The sequence below is a fragment of the Lissotriton vulgaris genome, unplaced genomic scaffold, assembly GCF_964263255.1.
Source record: "Lissotriton vulgaris unplaced genomic scaffold, aLisVul1.2 SCAFFOLD_812, whole genome shotgun sequence".
Lineage (NCBI taxonomy): Eukaryota > Metazoa > Chordata > Amphibia > Caudata > Salamandridae > Lissotriton > Lissotriton vulgaris.
Window position 1 is genome coordinate 359,075 of NW_028253955.1, and position 24,523 is coordinate 383,597.

At 44.0% G+C, this 24,523-nt stretch overlaps 1 protein-coding gene across 1 annotated transcript in view; it reads right to left on the reverse strand.

The window, feature by feature from the left end:
- Positions 1-10,601: 10,601 nt before the first annotated feature.
- The window catches only part of LOC147660707 (melatonin receptor type 1B), a 54,770-nt gene continuing 40,848 nt past the window's right edge, over positions 10,602-24,523 (reverse strand). Inside the window, exon 2 of the mRNA XM_086951520.1 lies at positions 10,602-11,735. Within this exon, the coding sequence (XP_086807646.1) occupies positions 10,867-11,735 (869 nt within the window). The 3' untranslated portion in view covers positions 10,602-10,866. The remainder of the gene's footprint in view (positions 11,736-24,523) is intronic.

Below are 24,523 nucleotides of genomic sequence, written 5' to 3' on the forward strand. Positions count from 1 at the left end.
AGACAATGCCCTGGCAAATTTACCAGACGGTAAGGTGGCTGATACTGAAAGCATCCCAGTGGATTTATATAAAGGTTTCTCCACTCAGATAAGCGGAATTTTTACGGCTTTGGTAGGTCAGATCTTTAATGGGACCACCCCTTCAGCCTCCTGGGCGACAGCCACAATAATTATCTTCCTTAAAAAAGATAAACCTACAGGGTTGTCCATGCTCCCCACTGCTCTTTGCTTTATACATAGACTCATTCACCAGAAAGCTCATTAGTAATTTAGAAATCCCGGCTATAAACAGACATGGACTGCACACCAAAATTATGGCCTATGCAGACGATTTAGCTTTCGTCACGCCCAACCCCGAGAAGGCTATAAAAGCCATAGAATATGAGACACAAGGGTATGCGCTAAACAAGATAGAAACCCAGATTGTCATGAATAGGCAGATCAATTGGGCTGATCACAGAGTGGTAAAAAGGCCAAAAACCTAGGGGTAAATATCCTAGCGGACAGCGATTTAATTGTGAGCGAGAACTTGGAGCCCCTTGCTGCAGATACCAAAAAGGCATTGAATAGGCTTAACAATTTACATTTGACTATCTCGGGCCACTGCAACGTTATTAAAGTTATGTTCTTCCCTAAAATTGTATACTCATTTCATTTCATGAAGCTTTATTCGGTACATAAAAACAATGACCATAAAAGCACACAAGCAAAATGTATACAATATAACAGGTACAGATTAAAAAAGACGAATGTTTTAAAATATCATACTTTTTCTAGACTGGATAGATTTACATATAAAAGTAGCAATATAAAACATTTGTCCGCAGAGTTCATATTAAAAATCAACTTCATTGCATCGTCCACATTAAAAAAAACATACTTTACAAACAAAGGTTTTAAATAAACAACCCTAAGATTTAAAAATAGCATGCAAATTAGCATAAAGTGCAGGGTGCTTTGTTTAGAGTGCCCATCTCATGGGCAAGGGCCAACAGGATGCTTCTTTAGGTGAGGGAAGGCCACCAGGACGTGAGCCATTCCAAATCTAAGTCTAGTTAAGACAAATCTATGGGCTGGTCTAGTTACCAGGCTCAGGTACTGTTGGAAGCCTTCACTTTCAATGTATTTATTATAAAGATGGACTGTAGTAAGGCAACCATTAGCTGCTAGATGTTTTTGGGCTCTATGCATCATACAAATATTTTTCAAGTCCTGTTTAGAAATATTTCCAGCAGAACATGGGTCTGTCAGTATGTTGAGCCCATTAATAATCTGGAAACTGTCTACAACATACTTAAGCCAAGGTATCTTGGTCCAATTATCTGGTCTAGGCAGTCCTTGATGGCAAGTTGATTAAAAACTGTCTCTTCCTTACACCAAATAGCTCGCCAGAGCATCAGGGGCCCTGACAAGATAAGGTCACCCAAATAAGCAAACCCAACTTCCCTGTGGATCAAGTCGGTTAGGGCTGAAGTAGGTAAACAAAGAAGTTCTTTCAGGAAGATATTTTCTTCCCTTTGCAAAGAACCTACATTGGTGTGGCCCAACAGTCCTGCCCCGTATAGTGCGATAGAGACACTCCTTACCTTATAAATCTGCATCATATCCCTGATGCGCCTATCACCGATCTTAGAAGCGAATTTCAATATGCCATGGGCGCATTTTACCATCTTAGACCTGACACTTACTAAGTCCTGAGACCAGCTACCATCATGTGAAAAATTAATACCCAAGTAACAGAATTTTTCCACCAGCTGGACTTTCACCCCTTCTATAAAAAAGGTATGGTTTTTATTGGTTCTAGCCCCACAAATCATAATATGGGTTTTACTTTTGTTGATCAGCAGCTTCCTCTCCGCTATAAAATCAGAAAAACGATCCATCAAGCTCTGCAAACCTATAGGGGTTCGTGATAGGAGCACAGCGTCATCTGCATAAATTGATATTGATATTGATATTGAAATGTATTTGTAGAGCGCTCGTTCGCCCGGAGGCTTCATGGCGCTATAGGCAGGGACACAACGCATCAAACAGAGGAAGCATAGAGGAGCTCAACAGAACGCTTGGGAAAAGAGCCATGTTTTGAGGGAGTGTCTGAAGCTGAGAATGTTTCCACACGTTTTAAGGTGAAGAGGAAGGGAGTTCCAGAAGGCGGCCGCAAGATGGTCAAAGCAGCAACCTCCAAGACGCTTCCTTTTGTAAGTAGGGACAGTCAGAAGATGTTTATGCATAGAGCGAAGATTCCTGGAGGGGTCATATTTTTTGAACAAGTCTCTGATGAATAGGGGACCAGATTTGTGTAAGGACTTAAATAAAATACATCCGGTCTTAAAAGCCACCCGTTGCTCAACAGGCAACCAGTGTAGTTGTTTTAGGCCCGCTCTAACAGACTGCCTCTTAGGTAGATTAAGTATAAGTCTGGCTGCCTGATTCTGAATCAACTGGAGGCGTTTTAACTCGCCGGCCTGGAGCCCAAGGTAAAGACTATTGGAAAAATCCAGTCTAGACAGAACCAGGGAGATGACAATCTGTGTGAGCGCCTCCAGAGAGAAGAAACGAGCGATGTTCCTAATTTTCTTCAGCTGAAATAAACTGGAGGACACCACTGCGCTGACCTGCCTTTTCAGAGAAAGATCTTCGCTAAGAAAAATTCCAAGGCTCTTAACTGAGAGCGATTTAGATGGTGGGGCTCCCATGCTGGCTGGCCAAAAGCCAGGGTTCCAGCTGAGTACACTCTGCCCAGGCAAGACCAGCTCAGTCTTGCCTGGGTTGAGCTTCAGGTGACTGCAGCTCATCCAGCTCAGGATGTGAGACATGGTGTTTTGAAACACTACCACTGAGTCCTCGGTGTTTAAAGGAAAGATGAGCTGCAAGACATCTGCGTAGTTGAAGATGGTGACTCTGGTGTTCCTAAGGGAGTACAGCAGGGGGCGTAGATATAAATTAAAAAGTAGCGGTGACAAGGAAGAACCCTGAGGGACTCCGCAGGTGGTAGGAATAGTGGGGGCCGTAAAGGAGCCCAATCTCACGGATTGGGTGCGGCCAGTAATAAATGAGCAAATCCAGCTCAACGCAGGACCCCTGAGACCAGCCTCTTCGACGCGGTTGACCAAGATGGTATAGTCAACCGTGTCGAATGCCGCTGATAGATCTAATAACACCAGAGCCTGGTGGATCCCCTCGTCGGCATTCCGCCTCAGAGTGTTCTGAACTGAGACGATGACTGCTTCAGTAGAATGAAGAGGGCGGAAGCCAGCCTGGTTAGGCGCAAGGTACTGTGATTCTTCCAAAAATTGGGACATGCTGTCACAAACATGGGCCTCCAATATTTTGGCACAGTACGGCAGCAAAGAAATGGGCCTGTAATTGAGGGGATCCGATGGATTAGCCCCTGCTTTTTTCAACAAAGGGATGAGAAGAGCTTTCTTAAAACTGGCAGGGACCAAACCCTGTGAGAGGGATCCATTCATCATGGAAAGCATGCTCTCGGGGATAGCGGCTCCCACTTCCCGCAGGATGTAAGGAGGGCAGATGTCATCAGGGGAACCAGATTTAACTTTGAGGAGGAGTTTAGATAAACAAACAGCGTCAATGGGGGGGAAGGATTCCAGGGTAGAAGGATTATAGTAGGTGTCAACCGGGGAAGAAGGGGGTGAGGTGGTGAGAATACTTTGCTTTATGGTGCAAATCTTATTGAAAAAGAAGGTATTTAGTGTGTTGCAGAGATCCTGGGTGGGAGCCACAGCTAGGGAAGTTCTGTCACTGCCACTAAGACTCTCCACAATGTTGAATAAGTCTCTGGATTTATTGCGTGATTGAAGAATTTGCTCGGAGAAATATTCAGTTTTGTGCTTCTGTATGAGTTTCTGGTACTCCTTTCGTGCCCTACAATAGTCAGCCTTGTCGGATTCTTAGTACGCCAACCGCCACTTACGCTCCTTCTGACGAACTTTCAGCTTTAGAGCTTTAAGATGAGGTGTAAACCACCTATGAGCGTCATGGGTACGGGAGCGGGGAAAGTTGGAACAGGGAGCGTGAGCATTAGCAGCCTGAAGTAGCCAACTGGAAAAGGCTTCTTCGTTCCCCTCAGAACTGGCACGCTAGACCCATCAACCTGAGGAGCATCAGCCTTAACTGTTTTCAGAGCGGAATCTACGCCGTTAATAAATAGAGAAAACAACAACGGGGCGAGGACACAACCCTGTCTTATTCCGCGCTTCACATTAAAATTTGGGGTACACTCCCCACTTGCCCCATAGCGCACGCAGGCCTGCATCTTATCATATAATCTGGCTAAGAAGAAGATAATTTCCTCTGGTGCTCCAAGCTCTAACAGAACTGGCCATAGAAGGGAGTGGTCGACCAGATCAAATGCACTGGTTAGATCGGCAAAGCAAAGATATAGATTACCAGGCTTAGCCTTGGTATACTTGCCAAGTAATAGATCTAAATTCAAGCATTGATCCAGTGTCCAACGGCCCTTTCTAAAGCCGTATTGGGAGTTCGCAAGGATCCCCTTCTCATCGGCCCAGTCTTCCAACCTGGACAGCAGCACTCTACTCATGATTTTCACTGATGAGTCGAGCAAGCTAATTGGTTGATAATTACATGCTGCTGTCTTGTCCCCCTTTTTATAAATTGGGACAATGATCGAATCTCCCCAAGTAGGTGAGATCAAGACTGTTACTGCTGCATTGAGGACTAGAGTAAGTATAGGGCCCCACAGCAGCGGAAGGGCCTTGTAGACATCGATGGGGACTCCATCAGGTCCCTGTGCCTTTCCCCCCTTACTGGCTTTTATACTGCACTCAACCTCTCCCAAGGTGATGTTTAATGGGATTATAGGCCAATACCTATGCTCTACATTATTCAAGTCATTAACTTGGAATATGGCTGAGAAATGGGAGACCCAGGCATCGCTGGTGACATTTGATGAAAGATGCGGAATTTTATCATCTTTAAGAAAGGTGGAGTTAACTGTAGACCAAAACAGGCAGCTATCGGAAGTTTCTGCCGCCCGTGTTAAACTGTCCCACGCTTCTTGCTGCAGTTCCCTCTTCCTTTTTGAAAGTGCCATTTTGTAATCATGTCTCAGGAGTGTAACTTGATTCTTATCCCTAGGTCTAAGGGCTAAAGCCTGTTTCAATTGGGAAAGAAGGGTTGTACAAACATGGTCAAACCAACCCTTACCATGGGTGGTCCTGCCTGGCCTGTTTGCTGTTAATATGGTATCAATAATTTTATTGATAATAACAAAATTATTCACAGTAGAAACAGACACAATTCCTGATATCAGAATGGCAATATTATCTACCAGGGATTTAGATATAATTTTAGGAATTACTATCGCAGATTTTTCCCCTTTCCACCTTAGCCTAGTCCTGTTTTCCCTATGGGGCTCAATATTAACTAGGGTTCTTGACACCCACTAATTTCTACACTTCTAAATATCTATCCTCGTAACTATACAGTTATGATCACTTAAAGTGGGTACCTCTCTTACCGTTGTCAAACAGTGTGGTACAATGCTAGAGGAGACCATAATATGATCGATACAGGAATTGGTATTCCTCCCTGTATAAGTGGGGATAATTAAGCCATTAGCATATTTTACAGGCTGCACCAATTCTAGATCGTAAGTTCTCATAATATTATTAATTGCCTCCCCGTAGGTATTGTGAGGGAAGTGTGGGGTATACTCATCACTGTTGTTTTGTACCCCACATGCCCTTGAAAAAGACAATGGACAAATCGGAGAATTAAAATCGCCTAACCAAATATAATTAAAATTACATTTTGCTTTTGCTACAAGCTTCATGAGGGCACTTTCCAATTCCTCTATAACTTTGTGCCGTGAATTATTAAAAATATTGTTATAGAAGTTTATGAAAAGCACTTCTGGGCCTTCCTTGAACTGTACCCATAAAATTTGGGAATGAGTTTCAACTGTTATATGTTTTACAACTATCAGCGATAAATCCACAGATAAAAGAAAAAGCAATCCTCCCTTTGCTCTACCGTGCCGGGACTCTAAGGCATCTAAGCTGTAACAAACAAATCCATCAAAGCTGGGTTTTGTGGTGCACCAAGTTTCTTGGAGACATAAAATATCATATGACCTGATCATGTCCTCCCATCCCAGCTTATTCGCTTTTGTTGCCCAGCCGGCTATGTTCCAACTGACAATAGAGGTGCCCCCTATAGTACAATTTTTAGGTTTCTCTTGGACAGTAATATAGTTGAAACCATATACATGGGGATCAACCACAGTTAAACCAGCATTTGGGTCCTCAACACATGATAATCGCTGGTTATTCACCCCCCTCTCTATAGCAGGGGCAGATTCTAGCCCACTTTCAATAATCACTTTAGAGGTGATATCCCGACTTTGCTCCAAGTCTAAGCTAGTCCCACCTAAATATTTTTCTTGGGCATCAAAAGTTATGTTCAACAGAGGCCTGATACCCTTTAGATTTCAATCATTCTGGTCCAGAGAGCTCAAAGCTTGATATCTGTTCTGTGTTGGTAACTCAAAAGCTGAACAGTGGTTGGGGGTGAAGGGTCTGTCTCTTTTAGTGGCAGGAGGTATCTTATTAAGATAATTATAAAAATACCCCAATGGCCGCACCAGTACATAATTCTCATTCGGAGATAGAGAAGCTGCTCTAAGCAAAACAGTTGCGACATGCTGTGGATATTTAAAATTAAAAATGACACAGTCACCCCTACAGGACTTTCTTGAGTTGCCAATCCAATTTACCCCTTTGGTTGTTAAAATTTGTAGTTGGTTGGGAACCCACAGTTTCTGTGTAACGATGAGACAGTTTTGTTTTTGAGTGAATAATGTGATTCCTGAGGGGATTGATCCTGACTAAGATCTAGAAGGGGAACGTTGGAAAGGACAACTACATAGGGCGCACAATCTGGCGGGAGATTAATAAAACGACTTTTCTTGGGTACTGATACTCCAGTCATACTTGCAGGTGCCGCTGTTACCTTCGCGGATTGGCTTCCCACGACGGGCCTGGTATTACTGATTTGTTTGGACTGGGCCCCCCAGCAAGCGGTTTCGGGACAGTATCATTAAGTGGTACACCCCTCTCTTTAGGCCCAAGACTGTCAATCTTACCAGTATGTGCATCTAAGAGTTTACTTAGTCTAGACACTTCAGCTGTAAGCAGGTCTATTTTGTCCTCCAATGGTTTAACAATAGTTTCAAGTTTTCCCTCCATAATGCTAGCTAATAGATCCAATTGCTCAGTGTTAAAATTAACAGCACTGTTCTTAATTAAAGTCTCATTTTTGCAGGCAGTGTTCTTAGGTGTATTATCAACTCTTTTCTTGTTGTTCTTTCCCCCTCGCTCAATTTGTAATTTTCTACAAGCCCTCATTGTTCGCAGGGCCGGAGATCGCTGTGGCGGGATATCGTCAGAAACTTTGGGAGAATCCTCGTTAGGGGCCGGCGTTACTGGTAATTCTGTTAGTATGACATCGGGATCACAATTTGAGTCCACAGCCACTGCAATATCGACTATAGGAGATGTAGAGGGTAGGTCAAGTGGGCTCTACCGGGCCAGCGACTTTCTCTGGTCATTATTAATCTTATTTACCACTTTGACTAAATAATTATCTATAGTTGATTTATTTTTGGACATTGTTATTGCCGATATTTGATCCCAAGAACTATGGGTGTATAAGTACTAGTAGTTGGTGTCAGAAAACAATGTTTTTAGTCAGCACTGGGACACCAGAAGCATAAAAAACACTATGTTAAGAATAATGTCATGTAAAAAGTCTTTGTTTTATAACTTACTGGGTAGTCGAACACAACAACCAAGAGGGGTTGCCCAGCCCAGCCTCGTCCTGCCCCGGACTGCCACACACTGCCCGCCCTTTGCCCGGGCTTAGCCCAGCGCCCGCCTGCACGCGTCCCACGTGGCGGGTAGCAGTGGGTGCTTATAAAGATTAGACGATGTGGGTGCGGAGCTACGATGCCGGTGTTGGCCCCACGGTCTTCTGGGCCTCAGAGTCCTGCAAACAGCCCCCAAGCGTTGCGCCTGTCCTCTCAGGCGAAGCGTCTCCCACGAATCGGGAGGCACGAGCAGTAATTAAAGCCCCCGGTGATGTACGGGCAGAGCTTTGATGCCGGTGTTGGCCCTACGGTCTCCTGGGCCTCAGATTCCTGCAAACAGCCCCCAAGCATTGCGCCTGTCCTCTCAGGAGGACTATTTTAGAGCTATGCCTCTAGAGTTCACTAATCAAGCTTTACAGAAATTTGATTGTTTGTTCTCCCAATTTATTTGGGCTAATACTCAACCTGGAAGATTTTTCAAATTTCTATCTCCCTCAAGAGAGGTGGTTGGGCCCTTCCAAACCTGCAACTATATCATTGGGCTACGGCTCTACAAGGATGTGCCATATTGCTCCAAGAGCAATATTCTACCTCCATCACGGTGCTCCGTCACCATTTGAATTATTGTTAGGTCCCGGGGCTAAAGGCTGTCGGTGGCGCCAACTAGAGTTTGGGTACTTTAAGAGAAAAGATTCAAGACTCTTATCGGAGCTTACAAGGTATTTACGGCCATACGCAAACTTCCTTGGCTGGGTAGACTAAACCATTAAACCCCAACCAAGAACAACTCCAACTTGCCCGAAATTTTCAAGAGTTCATATTTCTAAAAATAGTTTAGTTCAGGGATTAAAACACCAGGTGCCCTGTACTCGCCCAGTGATGTTTTGACTTTAAAGAACTTCAGACTATATTTAAGTTGAGCCAGAACGAGGTTTATAAGTATTATGCAATCAGGGACTTTCTAGCACAGAAGTGCTGGGTTGGGGGCTATGGCTTTTCCAAACACGAACTTGTAGAGAGATTGTCTGCACCCATTGCTCGCCAGCTAGGGGCCATCCATGCCTTGTTAAACAGACTCATGCCTGATGATATGGCCTCAAGTCTTGACTGCTCGCATTGAGAAACCTGCCATTTGCATTGAGGAAGCTGCCACTCGAGTAGAATGTCTACTAGAGCTGTCAGAAAGCAGCAGCGTCCTCTGGTGCGACCGTATTGCAGTTTGCACTGATATCAAAGCGCGAGACAAACTCCTGGTGCTAAAAATCAGGTTGAGCAGCGCGACTTAACAAACTCAGCTGCTGGCAGAACTCTGGCACTTCTAGGAGTTCTGTGGAGTAAAACTCTGTGAACTGTGCCCAGGTTTACTTGTTACCCACTGGGAAATGCAAAACACTGTTGTACATAGCTAGTTGCCATTTTCTAATAGGGAATCACAAAAATTTGCTATTGAGAAATTGCAAACGTAAGTCCATTTATATAGAGCCCTTGCTGCTTTAGGGCCGACGGAGTGAGAGAGAGAGAGAGATAACATTTTTGCCATGGTTGCTTTTGGTTCCTTGTTCCTACTTTGGTACAGGTCTCTAACATATATATATATATATATCACCAATAAACCCCACTTTGCTATTTTCATTAAAGGTTGAAAATGGATAATATAATGTTTGAAAATGATTTAAGGTATATTTTTGTTTGTGAATTCACCCTTTCGTAAAATTCCTTTATAAAAATATGTTTAATTAGTTGCACTTTTGTATCAGTTTTACACTTGAACTGTTTTGCTGTGCTGTTGTCTTTATTGGCAGGGCACGTTTCTTCTTTTTCCTGCCATATGTTTAAAACTGTACTTTTCTTTAAGATACTCTGGCCACACGTGCAGAGGATGACTTTGCTTTTATGAAACAAACCCGAGTCAGAAGTTTTGTTTCTTTTGGTTCAATCACAACATTGAAATATCAATTTCATTCTTCATTGTTTTAACACTAGAAATTGGATTTTCAAGAGCATTGTGGATTCTGAATCAGAATAAGGGCCATGCAAACATACATAATGATACCAGGGAAGATATCAATAACAGGTTTTTTTTTCCACCAAAGAGTTCCAAATCACAACATTGAAAAAGTGAGTAAAACAGATACATGTATCATATGTGACATTTCAGTATGGGTGACAGCATCATGGTAAGAAGGACTTACGTTGATTAGCAGTGGACATAAAACATGTGATGGCAGATAAGGGCTGGAGCGCCAATCGATGTGGCTTGTTTGCTTCTTGATTTTGACATTCAGATTTGAAATTGCCTTCAGATGCACTCTTTACTGAAGTGACAGAACTCCTACTCCTAGATTTCCTTTTCAACATTTCAAACGTTTTTGTTGATCATCTATATAGATAACATCCTCCGTGATCAATTAAATTGACTGCTTAATTGAGCTCCTATTTGACTGAAATTAATATGTTAGATTACATGTTGCTATGCTGTTTACATTGAGGAAAACACATATCATGCCTCAAAAATGAATAGTTTACATTTGCATTGACATATATTGTAGATTCAATACATTTCTGAAACAGTGAATACCAAATAGGAAGCATGTTACATATGATTTTATTGCAAAGTTTTACAGAGTAAATTTCTTGAAGAAAAATATGTGTACATTTGTATTTTTATTTTCTAAAAGTATATGTACTCATTGAAAATGAATTATCTGATGAGAAATAAAGCAACACTTTGTAATACATTGCACTTCTCATATCTGCCATGTATTGACCATATACTTACTGTATGACTCTTAAACGTTGTTAGTAACAGAGTTACAAGGTAAAATATCCTCATGTTTATTATTAAAAAATTGAGCAGGGTGCACTGGAAGATTAACAAAAGCACAGTGTTCATTTAACACTAAACATTTCTATTAATGCAGCATGTGTTAGTTCAACGAAAAGTTAGTGAGTGTAGTTAGCACTATCATGGTAGCTCATATTGGCTGCCATGGTTTGGCATGTTCCATGACATTTTATAAGGTATCTGTTTTCATTTGGTTATTGTTATTTAAAGCAGGTGACGGCTTGCTTTTTGGTCCCTCGGTTCCGCCCCTCGATGTTTCTTGAAAGAATAGTCTTGGCGACCAGAGGGACATAAGAATCCGCTTGTACTCTCTCCTAAAATTCTGATTTAGCAGACCATAAATTATTGCATTAAGGCAACTGTTAGAGTAGGCCATGAAGTAGCTGACAACGAACAGCCACTCTGGAATCTTAGGAGCGATTTCTGAGGGATTTATTGCCACCGCCAGTCCAATCAGGTTCAGGGGCGCCCAGCAGAAAGCAAAAAGGACAAAAACCACAAACATTGTGAGGAAGTTCCTGAAGTCGCTTTGCTTCATTCTAGGCTTTGTCTCCGACTTCACTTTCTTTCGTACTTGAATGACCAGGATCCAGATCCGCAGGTAGCAGAAGGACACAACAGATATAGGAACAATGAAATGGATGACCACCACCACTATGGTGTAAGAGGAGCTGGCCGTCTGAACAAAAGTGCACGAATATATCCGGGAATCGTACTCCAAGGAACCAAGAAAGAAATTTGGAACAATAGCCACCACAGTGAAGGTCCAAATTAGGCAGACGTAGAGCATTGTATTCCATGTACTATATAATTTGTCGTAGACAAAGCTGTGGCAAATATAGCAATATCTGTTGATGGCAATCCCAGTGATGTTGAAGATGGATCCAATGACGCTCACCCCCATGACGAATCCACTCACGGTGCAATGCATTTTACCCATGGCCCATCCATTGTTGAAGATGGCTACTAGCACCAGCGGGTACGGGTATAAGGCCACAACCAGGTCTGCAAACGCCAGGCTCACCACAAACGCATTACCTGAAGGAGGAAAGAGAGAACATATCAAAGATTGCTTTCATCAGCACTGAAAGAGTGTTGTTCACTTTTGGTGAAATACAGTACAGATAGTTTTAAACATTAATATAATGTAATCAATAACAATTTAATGCATCTTCTTATAAGGACAATATAGCACAACATGCCTCACATCAATCTGGCTGTACCTTCCCCTCAGAGGAGTGCATGACTAGCTTATTGATTACATCTGCTCAAATACATTTTGACTTGAAATGAATCATTCAATTGAGACTCCTGCCGTGTTATCAGTTCGATATAAATACCCAAACTTGCTCTATTGCTTTACCTATATTATTAGCTGCTCATAACCAGGAACCAAAAAATAAAGTAAAACGTGTCCAGTTATGGCAAATAAAATGGCAAACATCTCTACTCATTGTTCTCATCATGTACTCATTCCATAGGTCTTTCAAAAGGTCGAGGGAGAAAAACACACATTATCTACTGGTTTAAATAATAGCCTTGTCACAAAATAGGTGTGTACAAAAATACACCTAGTTGAAATAAACTAAAGTTTGAGGCATGTAAGTTTGTAGTTAATTGATTCTCTTTGCTGAAGTAATTTCTGAAAAGTAGAACACAATTCATATCCATTAGGTAATACAACACTGTAGGGTTAGAATGTATGTTAATGAGTATAAACATGAGCCAAACACAAATCATTCAGCTCATGAATGGATTACCAGAGAACAGAAATGCAGTAATTTACTTATCTAAGAGTGAAATATTGGGGCTGACATTATTATTTTTATATGCACTCACTTAAAGGGAAACCAGTGATTAATTTATTTGCATCCATTCAATTTAGGCATACTGCACTTAGAGAAGACTGACTACCAGGAAATAAAGATAGGTCAGAAGCTCGGCATTCCTTCATATTGAAAGTTTCCAATCAATCAATAAATCAATCAATCAGGTGGCTTGTAATGTGTGACTACTCACCCATAAGGCACTCAAGGTGCTCACTTGTTAATTTACCCATTGGTTTCTGGTGCTTAGCACCTGCACTTAATCATCAGCACTGACGCTTTTCATGAGCACCAGTTAAGGACACATTCATCTATGGGGAGATTAAGTGATTTGCCAAGAATCCCAGGATATTGAGCCAACGCCGAGACTTAAACCTGGTTCCACCGCTCTGAAGTTGGCAGCTCTGGCCATTATGCCACATCCTCAAACCACTTTCATGGCTAGTCGTTGGTTCTGTTTTAAATGGATGTTAACAGGAGAACTAGCCTGGTGTAAGCTGCCTCCTAGCTAAAGCTCCTGCACTTATTTTGTAAAAAAGTAATCACTGCTTTTCACTAAACTCTTTGCACTTTGAAGGGACCTGACCTTGACAATGGTTTATTTCAAGGTATAGAGATGACCACTGGGCCGGCTGTCATTTTTAAATTTGAAGATTGAGTACAATCGGGATGGCGGGGAAATGATCTCCATTATCCTTACAGACTGCACTATGTCTGTCAACCTCTAAATCAGCCACATTATGTCTTAAAAGACAGTGGTGTAGGTAGGAGAGTGTGTGAGTATGGTATACAGTCAGATACTGGGGTGGTATTTGATTTTGGGGAAACTCAATGAATGTTGAGAGTGACAGATGGAAGCTATGATGGTATTGATATGAGAGCAAGCTTAGTTGGTTATTTGGATTGCAAATGTTGGGTATCGAAGTGAAGCTGTGGTGGCAGCAGGTGTATGGTGGGGTAGAGAACCAGGAATGACCTCAGATTAGGAGTAGAAGGTGATGAGGTACAATGTTTTGGTAATTCATCAAAACAGAGGAATATGCTGTCAAATGACAATAGACTGTCATCCCTTAAGTGCTAGAGTCTCCCTAGCTTATGCAATTACCTCAATGCTGACCTTCCCAAAGGGAATGGCATGTAGATGTTCCATCTTTCAATCTATCTCAGTCTCTCTACACATTTCTGTCTTTGTAAACTGTACGTTTCTTTCTGCACCTATAGTTTTATCTATCTGTCTGTTGATCGATCTATCTATCTATCTATCTATCTATCTATCTATCTATCTGTCTGTCTGTCTGTCTGTCTGTCTGTCTGTCTGTCTGTCTGTCTGTCTGTCTGTCTGTCTGTCCGTCCGTCCGTCCGTCCGTCCGTCCGTCCGTCCGTCCGTCTGTCTGTCTGTCTGTCTGTCTGTCTGTCTATCTATCTGTCTGTCTATCTATCTATCTATCTATCTATCTATCTCTATCTTTGTATACCTCCCTTTCCGCACTAGACTTATCTAGCTAAATCTACTTTTGTCATGTCTATTTGTCCATTCCTATTGATGAGCAGGATGTACAAAGGGTTTTTGAGGATGCAAGCAGACTAATTTGCAGAATGAGGTGTTTGTGACCGAAAAAAGCTTATTTTGATCTACAAAAGGTAAATTGCAATTTGTAACAAATGTTATCATAATTTGCATTTGTGAATTGGTATCTGGAAGTGGCGTATATTGGGCGTGTCTTCCAAATACCGATTTGCAGTAGAAAGTATGAATGTTTTATGACTGAATTCTGGTCACAGAAATGTAATACTTTACCACCAATTTAACAGTGGTGGTAACCCATTCACAAATGGAAGGAGTGGACCACTTCCTCTTTGAGAATGTAATTTATTTTTATTTTTTAGGAGCAGGAAATGGTACTAGGGACCACTGCCTAATCTTGAAAAATGAAATTTAAGTATTTCATTTTCTTTTTTTAAACGCATAACATTTTCCTTTTAGAAAAATGGGCTGCATTAAAATGAAAAGAAAAGAGATTGCTTTATTAAAAAGCAATCACAGACATCACAGACATGGTGGTCTGCCAACCCTAGCAGGCACCATCCCCGATTCAGCTGTCATTCCTAACGGCTCTTAAATTGTGACCTACCCCATTAATATTCATGAGATAGGTTGATTTGTGACCTAGTAGAAATTGCAAATTAAAAATAAAATTACATACTTTAGGAATAACAATTTCCAAGGTCTGAAATTAGGAAGATTCTGTTCATTATGTTAGTACATCAAATCCATTATCTATCTATCTATCTATCTATCTATCTATCTATCTATCTATCTATCTATCTATCTATCTATCTATCTATCTATCTATCTATCTATCTATCTATCTATCTTTCAGTCTCAAAATGTCTTGCCCTCTCTTTTTCTTTACATCTGTCCCTGTCCCTCTTTTAGTCAGTACGTGTCCCTCTATCTTTCCTCCCCATCTCTGTTTCTGTCCATCTTGGTACTTCTGTTGTTTTCTCTGTACCCACCTCTTTCTCTCTACCTTCTATCTTTCTTGAGATAATTGGTAAAGGGAGATATACTGGTCTGTGGGCAGGTAAAGAAAAGGAACCAAAATACAGGGTATAAGGAAAAGAGGAGAAATACGAGGGAGGATGGAAAAAATATGAGAAACAGGACAGAAGAGAGGGATACAGAGCAGAAGGCAGGTATACACTGGAGAGTGGTGAGGAAATAAAAAGGATGGCAAGATACAGAAGAGAAAGTGATATAGTAGAATATAGGCAAAAGGGAGAATAGAGAGAAATAGGGGAAAGAAAATGGAAAGATTGGGGTGTATAGGGAGTAAGGAAAAGATGAGGTGCAGGGTGGCTAAAAGCAGTAGCGGTCAGTGGTGGGAGTAGCTGCCGGGCGGTGACGTGGGGAGGGGGAGTGGCAGGGTGGGGGGTAGTAATCTATAGGTTATGGAGGATTACAGGTAAGTAAACATATAAATAAATAAAACAAATTTTGTTGCACGCACTGCATCCCCAAATGCGATGCAGTGCATGCAAAATTTTATTTATTTATTCATATGTTTACATACCTGTAATCCTCCGTAATCCATACATTACTACCCCCCACCCTGCCCCTCCCCACGTCACTGCCCGGCAGCTACTCCCACCACCGACCACTACTGACAGAGAGGTGTGAAGAAGCGATAGACAGAGGAAGTCTGAAGAAAAGAACATGGAGATATACAAGGAAGGGTGCACAGGTTCTGGGATACTGATGAGAGAAGAACAAAAGTTTACGGATATAGTAGGAGAGAGAAAGATAGAAAGGTGGAAAGTAACTAGATGTGGATCTAGCCACGGTTCTAAATGAGGCGTTCGCAGCCTGGAGGTCTTGGGGGCCCCCAGGGTTTCTTGTTGTGGAGGGGGCCTGCTCACATTCTAAGCCATGCCATTGCAGGCCTTTCAGAACGCATGCAATGGCATGGAATATTAAATAAATGCCCTAGAAAGTCACTCTGCTGTACTGAGCAGGCCCCTGCAGTGTAGGGACAGCCCTCACTGTGCCCAGTCTGCAGGGAGGGCCCTATCATTGTCGTTGCATTACTGGAGCTATCCAGAGATGCAGGATGTTGTTTCATGTGTTTAAGTGTATGCCAATAAAATGCTATATTTCAACATATATTTCAGCAGTCTAACGTATTTGCAAACAAAATACCTACTCCCTGAGCTGGCACCTTGGCTGAAGTAAAATACGCGTGAGACAACTTCTTTGGCAATGACAATTTGGAGGTAGAAATCTTAAATTGTGTTTCCTGCAGAAATAATACCTCGGGAGAAATAGATACAAGCAATTTTAACAGTGCCCCACTTTTCAAGCATTTAAGATACCATGTATATTATATGAGATTAACTTTATCCTTTGCACCATTTCCTCAGTTTCAACCTACCCTCTTACATTATGTTAAAAAAAATCTCCATGTTACCTTTGAACTAACCTTCCAACCGTTAGGTCCCTGAAGTTGATCCTTAAGCCTGCTTTGAAACATCGCTGGGCTTACCAATCCCCTCAGACTTCAACTCATGCTTTTAAAGCTTACCCCTTCCCTACCTGATTTTACCTTGCTCTTTTTTTATCTGCAAACCCTTAGTGCCTATTCCACCCACTTCTGACACCCTCTCTGGCCCCACCCGGAGAACTCCACTCCTCAGCCCACCCCAAAAAATATTTGGCGCCTTGACCTGGCACCTGCCCACAAGCTTGTGCTTGCACCCCTTCTGTAAGTTGTAAATTATCGCATTTTTACCATCATCGAGACCACCTTAAAGTGCAACATGCTTGTGCCTCAAGGTGACTCATGGTTCTCTGCTCATAAGCTAGATAATACACATCAGAGCATTGGCCTAAAGTGCAAAAATCAAAGTGCCAACAATTTGAAAAAAGAGCTTGTTAAAAAAAATCTGCTCCTGATTTGTGACTAGCATATAGATAGTAATCTTAATTTAGCTTGTAGAGGACATAAAAACGCCAATATCTAGCAGTATTATACATTGTTGCCACTTTCTTAACATCCAACTATAACTTTCAGGAAAAAAAACTCCTTTCAGTCTATGAGATGGTGCTACAACGCAGAAGTTGATCTATGACCAAATTCAGGACTATGTAAGAATGTTGCTGTTCCCAAATTGCAGAAGTATGTAAAGTGGAAAAGGGCATAAAGTGCAAACGCTGAAGTGCTTATCTCTACAAATGAAGATCCAACTCGTGGGTGTCTTAGATGGCATTTATTACAATGGTAAGTTCAGGAGTTAAAGAACAGAAAGCCCCACCAGGAGCAGCCTTCCTGCTGCTCAGCCCATCCACCAACTGCCAACCTCACTCATTCAACATTCCACAGCATCATCTCGCTCCAACATTCCGCACGACCTTCACACTGGCTAAGCAGCAAGAACAACACATATCCTTTCTTTACGGTGAATAAGAACAAGGTATACGCTTTGTCGTCTACTTGACATCTAGAAGATGTGACCATGCTGAGATCCTGCTTCGGCATGGCCAGCTACTGCTCTAGGTATATTTGTGATTTTTCCACTGTGAGTGCCACTCTAAGACAGGGCCGGCTTTAGCACTGGTGGCGCCCTCTGCAACAATGTTTGTTAATGCTCCCCCAATGACCACCTCTGTCACAGATTCCCTCACCACCGCCCTTTAACAGTGCCCTTCAAGTGTCTAGAATTACTGTCCCTCGGATTCATTTAGTTTAATAGCACCACTCATACCATTGTAAGGTGTCAGAGCACTTTACATCACACACACATTGGACAGAGACAATCATATGTTTGTAAATCAGTGTATGGGAAATGTTACATTAGACAGGAGTACAAGGTGTAGTGTAGGAGTGACATGTCATCGATACTGGAAGACAATATAGTTTAAGAGTCCTTATAATACATTCAGAATTTAAAATGTAACACCAGTGTTAGGGGTTCTCTATAATAAGAAGAATTGTTTTCTACCCAAATTGCCCTTTTGACAAGATTAGGATGATGAAAGACTGGGTAAAAAAAACATATAGCTCTAACATATTCCTTGCAGTTTACACACAGCTGTTTGTGAGTTACTGGCTCAATTCTTAGCAGCAGTCAGTTTAACACACTGCATTACCTTTGGATGAGTCAAAACTCTGTCTCTTTCCAGGAAGACATTAATCACCAGAGTTATCTTGGCATTTTAATTGATGCCTGATAATTGCTGGAGCCAAGGAACTCTGCCGCAGCAGGTGCTTCTTAAATGACAAAATACTTGCACAAATGATGCCCCCTCACCCCAAGTCAGGGCCCATGCGGTGGCACCGATTGAGCCGGCCCTGCTCTAAGAGACATGACAGAGAGAGGCGTTCTTGTGGCCTATGCTAGCCAGAGTCGATCTCAGACTGAACGTGCTTATTTTCAACAGGAGAAATAGAGCCTAGATGTGTTTCTGTATAGAAAGCACTTCACACTTGTCACAGATAATCAGGCGTTGCTCACCATCTTCAGAAATCCGAAAGCCAACCTGTCCCCATGCATCGAGAGGTGGGGATTGCTTCTGCAGGAGTATGATTACAATGTCCAAAGTGGCCGAGGCCTACTTCAATTTCATAGTAGCATCAAGGGCGCCTGCAGCTCTTTCCTTTGAACAGATTGGACAGTTACTAATACTGACAAAGACATGCTTAAAGTCAAAGAAATCATTACAGCACAATCATGGAGGAAGCATACTTGACCTCATAAAGATGATGGTGCGTACAAGAAATTCGAGAGTTCATGAAGAGCTTTCTGTTACACAAGATGGTCTGGACTAAGAGTTGCAAGAATAGTTTTCCCTGAAAGTATGAGGCGGCAAGTTATTGCACTGACACATGAAGGACACCATGGCATTGCCACTACTAAAAGAGCCCTCAGGGATCAAGTGTGGATCCTGTGTCTTGACGAATGAGTTGAAAGGGAGCATGTGCAACTGCTTGTCTTCCAAAATGACTCAGCACTCTTTGAGCCTGTCTGATCTACCTATGCAAGCTTAATAGTGGATTGCGGTTGACGTCTTCGGACCCCTCAATAATGGACATCATCTCATGGTAGTAGTTGACGACTACTCATGTTTTACTTTAGTGGAAGACCTATCATCAACCACACATGAAAGAGTAATCGAGAGGCTGGATGACATTTTCACAACATGTGATGTTCCCTCTATTCTCAAATCTGACAACGGTCCACCCTTTAATAGCTGAGAGTTGAGTGACTTTCTTAATCATTTGAGCATCAACAATCTGAAAGCGCACCTTCCTGGCCATAGACAAATCGCTCTGTCGAATCATTTATAAATACTTTGAAAATGTTTGCGCAGCATGCTGTGCTGGAAGGCATCAGCCAGAAGATTGCTTTATGCCCACCCCTTTGTGCCTACCATTCCACTCCTCCTTTCATGACAGGAGAAAGCCCTGCCACCTTGCTGTTGGGGAGAGCTCTTGAAATAAAGATGCCGCAATGTACCACAAGGCCTACACCAATAAGCGCTGAGGCGCTCAAGACACAGTATTTGAGAATGGAGACCAAGTTCTTGTCAAGCAAAAGCAGATACTCAGGACTGACGCTCCACTTGATGCTAAAATGTTATGAGTTGTGGCTTGCTTTGACTGGTTGTGGGCCTGTTTTATGGTCTTCTAGGCCGGTTTTTACTGAACACTTCCACAATAGGTAGAAATGATGAACTGTCATCCTCTGATGTTTTAATTACCAAATTCACTCAATTTATAACAACATTGCTGGAAACAATTTGATTTTGTGTAAGTCTGGAAAATGAAACTGTACATTGTACTATAATGAAAAGATACTTGTAAGCATTCTTTACCTTAATTTAGGTACTCTGTCATTGTTTGGTGAAGAATTTAAAATACATGCATGAATTAGATGCTCTTTTATTATTTGAATTGTTATTGTCATTTATAGAGCCGATTGCCTGCTGAAGTGTCTTTGAAGTTCTGCTATCTGGCCTCTGGAATGCATGCGGGTGCATGCGTGAATGGATATAAAGGGTATTAGTTGGTGTGACATGTAAGTTGAGCCTAGGGTGTGCTGCTGCATGACACCAAAGGAAGAGACACAGCATCTTATGGGGATAGATTCATGCACGATTATAGTGCTAACAGCACGCTAATCTGCCTCCTGGCACAGTATGTAGTTCACATTATAGTGTTTACTTCTATATGAATGTTGGCACTGTGTTGCTTATGGATATAAGGCTACAAATTTGGTAGCACACTTCTTTTTCTTCCTGCAGTAGTAGGAAAAGTACAAATAAATTAAACAGAAATAGGTTATTTCAGCAGTTTGGTGGGATTTTCTATGCATTTTTTAAAATGTATTTGAGCATGCGTTTTTTACCTTTAGCACCCTTTTACCAGCGGCAGCAGGAACAGGTTAGGTGCGGTGAGGTGGGGCAGGGTGAAGCGGGGGAAGCGGACAGACAACAGAATAGTTATTGTGTGGGTTTTATTTCACAATCAACTTAATTAAGTTTCCATGGCACATGACAGGCAACGCCCAAATCATACATTGGTAATACATTTCGGATTAGGGAGTAAAAGTTATTTTTAAACATCAAACTGGCCTGCGAAACACCAGGCTCAACAACTGAACATTAACACAAGTTACCACACAGATCACCGAACACAGCATGTTTGGATGAATATATGCTGATGACAGAGCTACTCATCTTGAGCATATTTATTTATTTATACCTATTCCGTCATCTGTCGGCTTCTCTACACTCCCACTCCACCCAACCGCATTTACCTGTGCTGGCCGCCGCTGCCTTTTACTCTTGAATGCTGAAATGTAAGCGTAAAAGTTGCTGCTATAAAAAAATTAAAACCATATACACTTTCTTTATTGCCCTGTTGTATGTACTCATCTGCCGCTTTCGACTTCAAGGAGGAATGCCAACTGCAATCAAGAAGGAGAGTAGCACCTCTAAATAGGATGTAAGGGGGCGTGGCCAGGATGGCGACCGTAGCAGAAGCAAGTCTGTGAGGCTCCCGGTCCTGGCCCTTGTAATTCACCCATAGACAGCTCAACCCCCCCCGCCCCCCCCCCAGATCACGCCTTTTACAGCCCCGGGCACGGGGGTTGCAGCGACCGACCCGACGGTGTTGCGGGGACTGCCACGGCTGCCCAACGTGGTGGTTTCCCCCCGCGGTGCTGACATCGGCCGTGCACCGTGCCTGCAGGAGGAGGCCTCCGGGGCTCACAAGGTGTGTGGCCCGGTCAGAGGGACGGCGGAGATGGAGGAGAGCCGGAGCACCGGGGGTCGAGGTGCAGTTGAGACGGCTACACGGACAGCGGAGGTGATAGACGGGGTGAGCGCTCCCAGAGTTGCGACAGACCTCGGGAGTGCGAAACTCGAGGCCCAGGCTTCGGGGCCTACCCAGCGTGGGGTGCTGCTGGGGTGAACAGTCGCCACAACTGGGGCAAGATAAGAAGGTACTCAGGGGACCCCGCGACTACCAGAGACTGGAGGACGATGTAGAGGACGGCGGCCGCGGCAGCGTTGGGAGAAGGAGACCAGCCGAAAGTGGGCAGTGAGCACGAAAATCGAGGCCCAGGTCCTGAGGCCCTCACCCGACAGACAGGAGGCGGCTACAGCGTCTGGAGTGCTGGCGCCAAGTGGAATCCGGGTTCGGAAGAATGCAATTGAAGGACTGTCCCGTAGTCATCGTCCTGCTTCCCTGGGGATTGCCAGAACCGCCCGGAGGGACCTCCTCGGGTTTGAGGTGCAACACAGCGACGGCACAGGGGTTGCTAGTGCCATGTTTCCCTTTACTGACTTCTTCCATGGGCCTGAACAAGGTTGTGACTGGTCCAGGACTCTTATCTCTATTGTGGAGTTCTCAGTTGGGGTTAGGGGGGGCAGCGGGTTGGGGTTGAGGGTAGGGAGACGGGGACTGATCTGCGTTCTTGGGGGTAGTTTGGCAGGGTGGGGGGAGGGGTTCCAGGTTCAGGTATGTATGGATGTGTGTGAGGACGTTGGCTTACAGAAGGTTGGCAGAAGGGCAGAGGGGAGGAAGACTGGGGTGGCAGAGAGGGGAACGAGAGAGGGACAGGCTTCAGTTGGGACTCTGTCTCAGGGGATACAGCTTGAATGATTGAGGGATGCTTATGCCGGCGACTGACATGTGCCTCCTCACTTTGAATGTCCGAGGCTTGAACAACCCAGTGAAGCGCAGGGCGGTCTTGTCTCTCCTGGAGGACTCGAAAGCGGATATTTGCCTCCTACAGGAGACACACCTCTTGCTCACGGATTGCCATAGGCTGAAGTCTCGCCATTTCCCAACATAATTTTTCTCTTCTGCTTCCACGAAGACTGCGAGAGTTGCTATATTGGTGTCCCACCGCTTCAGAGGCAAGGTTCTACAGAAAAGCGCTGAAATTAAGGGGCGGCTGCTCTCCTACAGATTTTCATTGGGGGAGGACACTTTCACGGCCAGCTCAGTATATGCACCTAATGAGGGACAAGAAAAGTTTTTTCACCAAATTCTTAGTGAGACTGCCACGTCACCCGATAGACATATTGTGATAGGGGGGATTTTAACTTGGTCTTTGATAACCTCCAGGACAGATCAGGGCAGCACTATTCACAGTCAGGCACTCTGTCAGAGGGTGGACATTGCAGGATGAGAGAGCTGGGGTTGACCGATCTTTGGCGGAGCTTTCACCCGGTTACCAGGGATTACACGTACTACTCCAGTGCTCACAAGACCTATGCTCTCCTAGACTGCCTGTTGACATCCACTTCACTTACTGCGCTGGCCTCCCGGACTGACATTGGGGTGATGGGGCTGTCAGATTATGCGCCACTCAAGGCAGTGTTCTCTTTCCTGCCCCTCGCCCGCGCTCTGCGCTGTTGGAGACTACGCGATGCGTTACTCCATCGGAAGGAGGTTATAGATAAAATCAAGAGGGCCATAAAAGAGAACATGGCCCATAATCAGCCTTCTGACACTTCACAGGCCACACACTGGGCGGCGCTTAAGGCGGTGCTAAGCGGCGAATTTATAGCGCTTTCGGCGGTGGTAAATGCGGAGGGGGCGCGTAAAAGAGAGGAACTGTCGGCTCATACTCGCGAGTTAGAGAAGCTTCATCAAAGAGCAGGGGCATGGAGAGTTTGGAGACAGCTCCGTCTAGCACGTCAACAGCTTGCGCCGAGTATGCAGCTTTGAGGGTCCGTCATATGCATTACACAGGCGGGGACCCATGCGGGCGTCTACTGGGAAAGGCGCTCAGGGAGCGGTTACAGCGCCACACGGTACAAGAGATAACCACACAGGCGGGAAATAGAGTTACCGGGGATAGGGACATAGCAAATGCCTTTAGCATACCGGAGCCAGACTTGACCCTGCAGATAGTGCAGCGTTCTTATGGGCTGTCGTCCTGCCTACTGTTTCACCTGAGCAGTCGGAGGCACTGGAGAGGGCGATCCGGGCAGAGGAGGTGATTTCTGCGATCTCACGACTCAAATTAGCTAAGGCTTTGGGCCCAGATGGTTACACCGCGATCTTTTACAAGACCTTCTGCCTCCAACTGGCTCCGCTGTTCACCGCTCTTTTTAACTCATTTTCAGAACCAGGTGCTATTCCGAGGGACCTGATGGAGGCCACCATCTCTGTCATCCCTAAACCTGGGAAAGACCGCACGCAATGTGGAGCCTATAGACCCATCTCCCTCCTCAACGTTGACCTCAAGCTTTATACTAGCATCCTCGCTGCCCAGCTAGCACCCCACTGCAGGGGTCGGTTGACCCGGATCAGGCGGGATTTATCCCCGAACGACAGACGGCCTACAATACCAAGAGAGTGCTCCACCTGATTGAACGGGCCACAAGATTGCCCGGCGAATTCAAGATGCTGTCGATTGATGCTGAGAAGGCATTTGATCGGGTCCATTGGCCTTATCTGGAACAAGTGTTGATAAAGGCGGGACTGGGTGCCAAATTCCGCACTTGGGTGCTGAATTGTTATACCTTTCTCATGGCGACTGTACGCGCCAATGGTTGTTCATCATCCCGCTTCCCCATAGAACGTGGGACCGGGCAGGGGTGTCCACTCTCCCCCCAAGTTTTTGCATTATACATGGAACCTCTAGCGCAGGCCCTGAGGATGGATCCTAGAGTTCAAGAGATAACATTTGGAGCCTACATCCACACAATCAGTTTATATGCTGATGATGCGCTCCTTTCTTTGGCCACCCCAAAGGAATCCCTGCCGGCCAGTGTCGAGATTATCGATGCATTTGCGGGGGCCTCTGGTTTTAAATTGAATATGGCAAAATCGCTTGCTCTGGATCTCTCCCTGGAACACCAGACTCGCTCCTCCTTGGAGGAGTGCTTTCCCTTCCGCTGGTCTTCGGAGGCGGTCCCTATTTGGGGATTCAATTGGCGGCAACTTTGCAGGACACAGTGCGTATCAACTATGCCACCCTCCA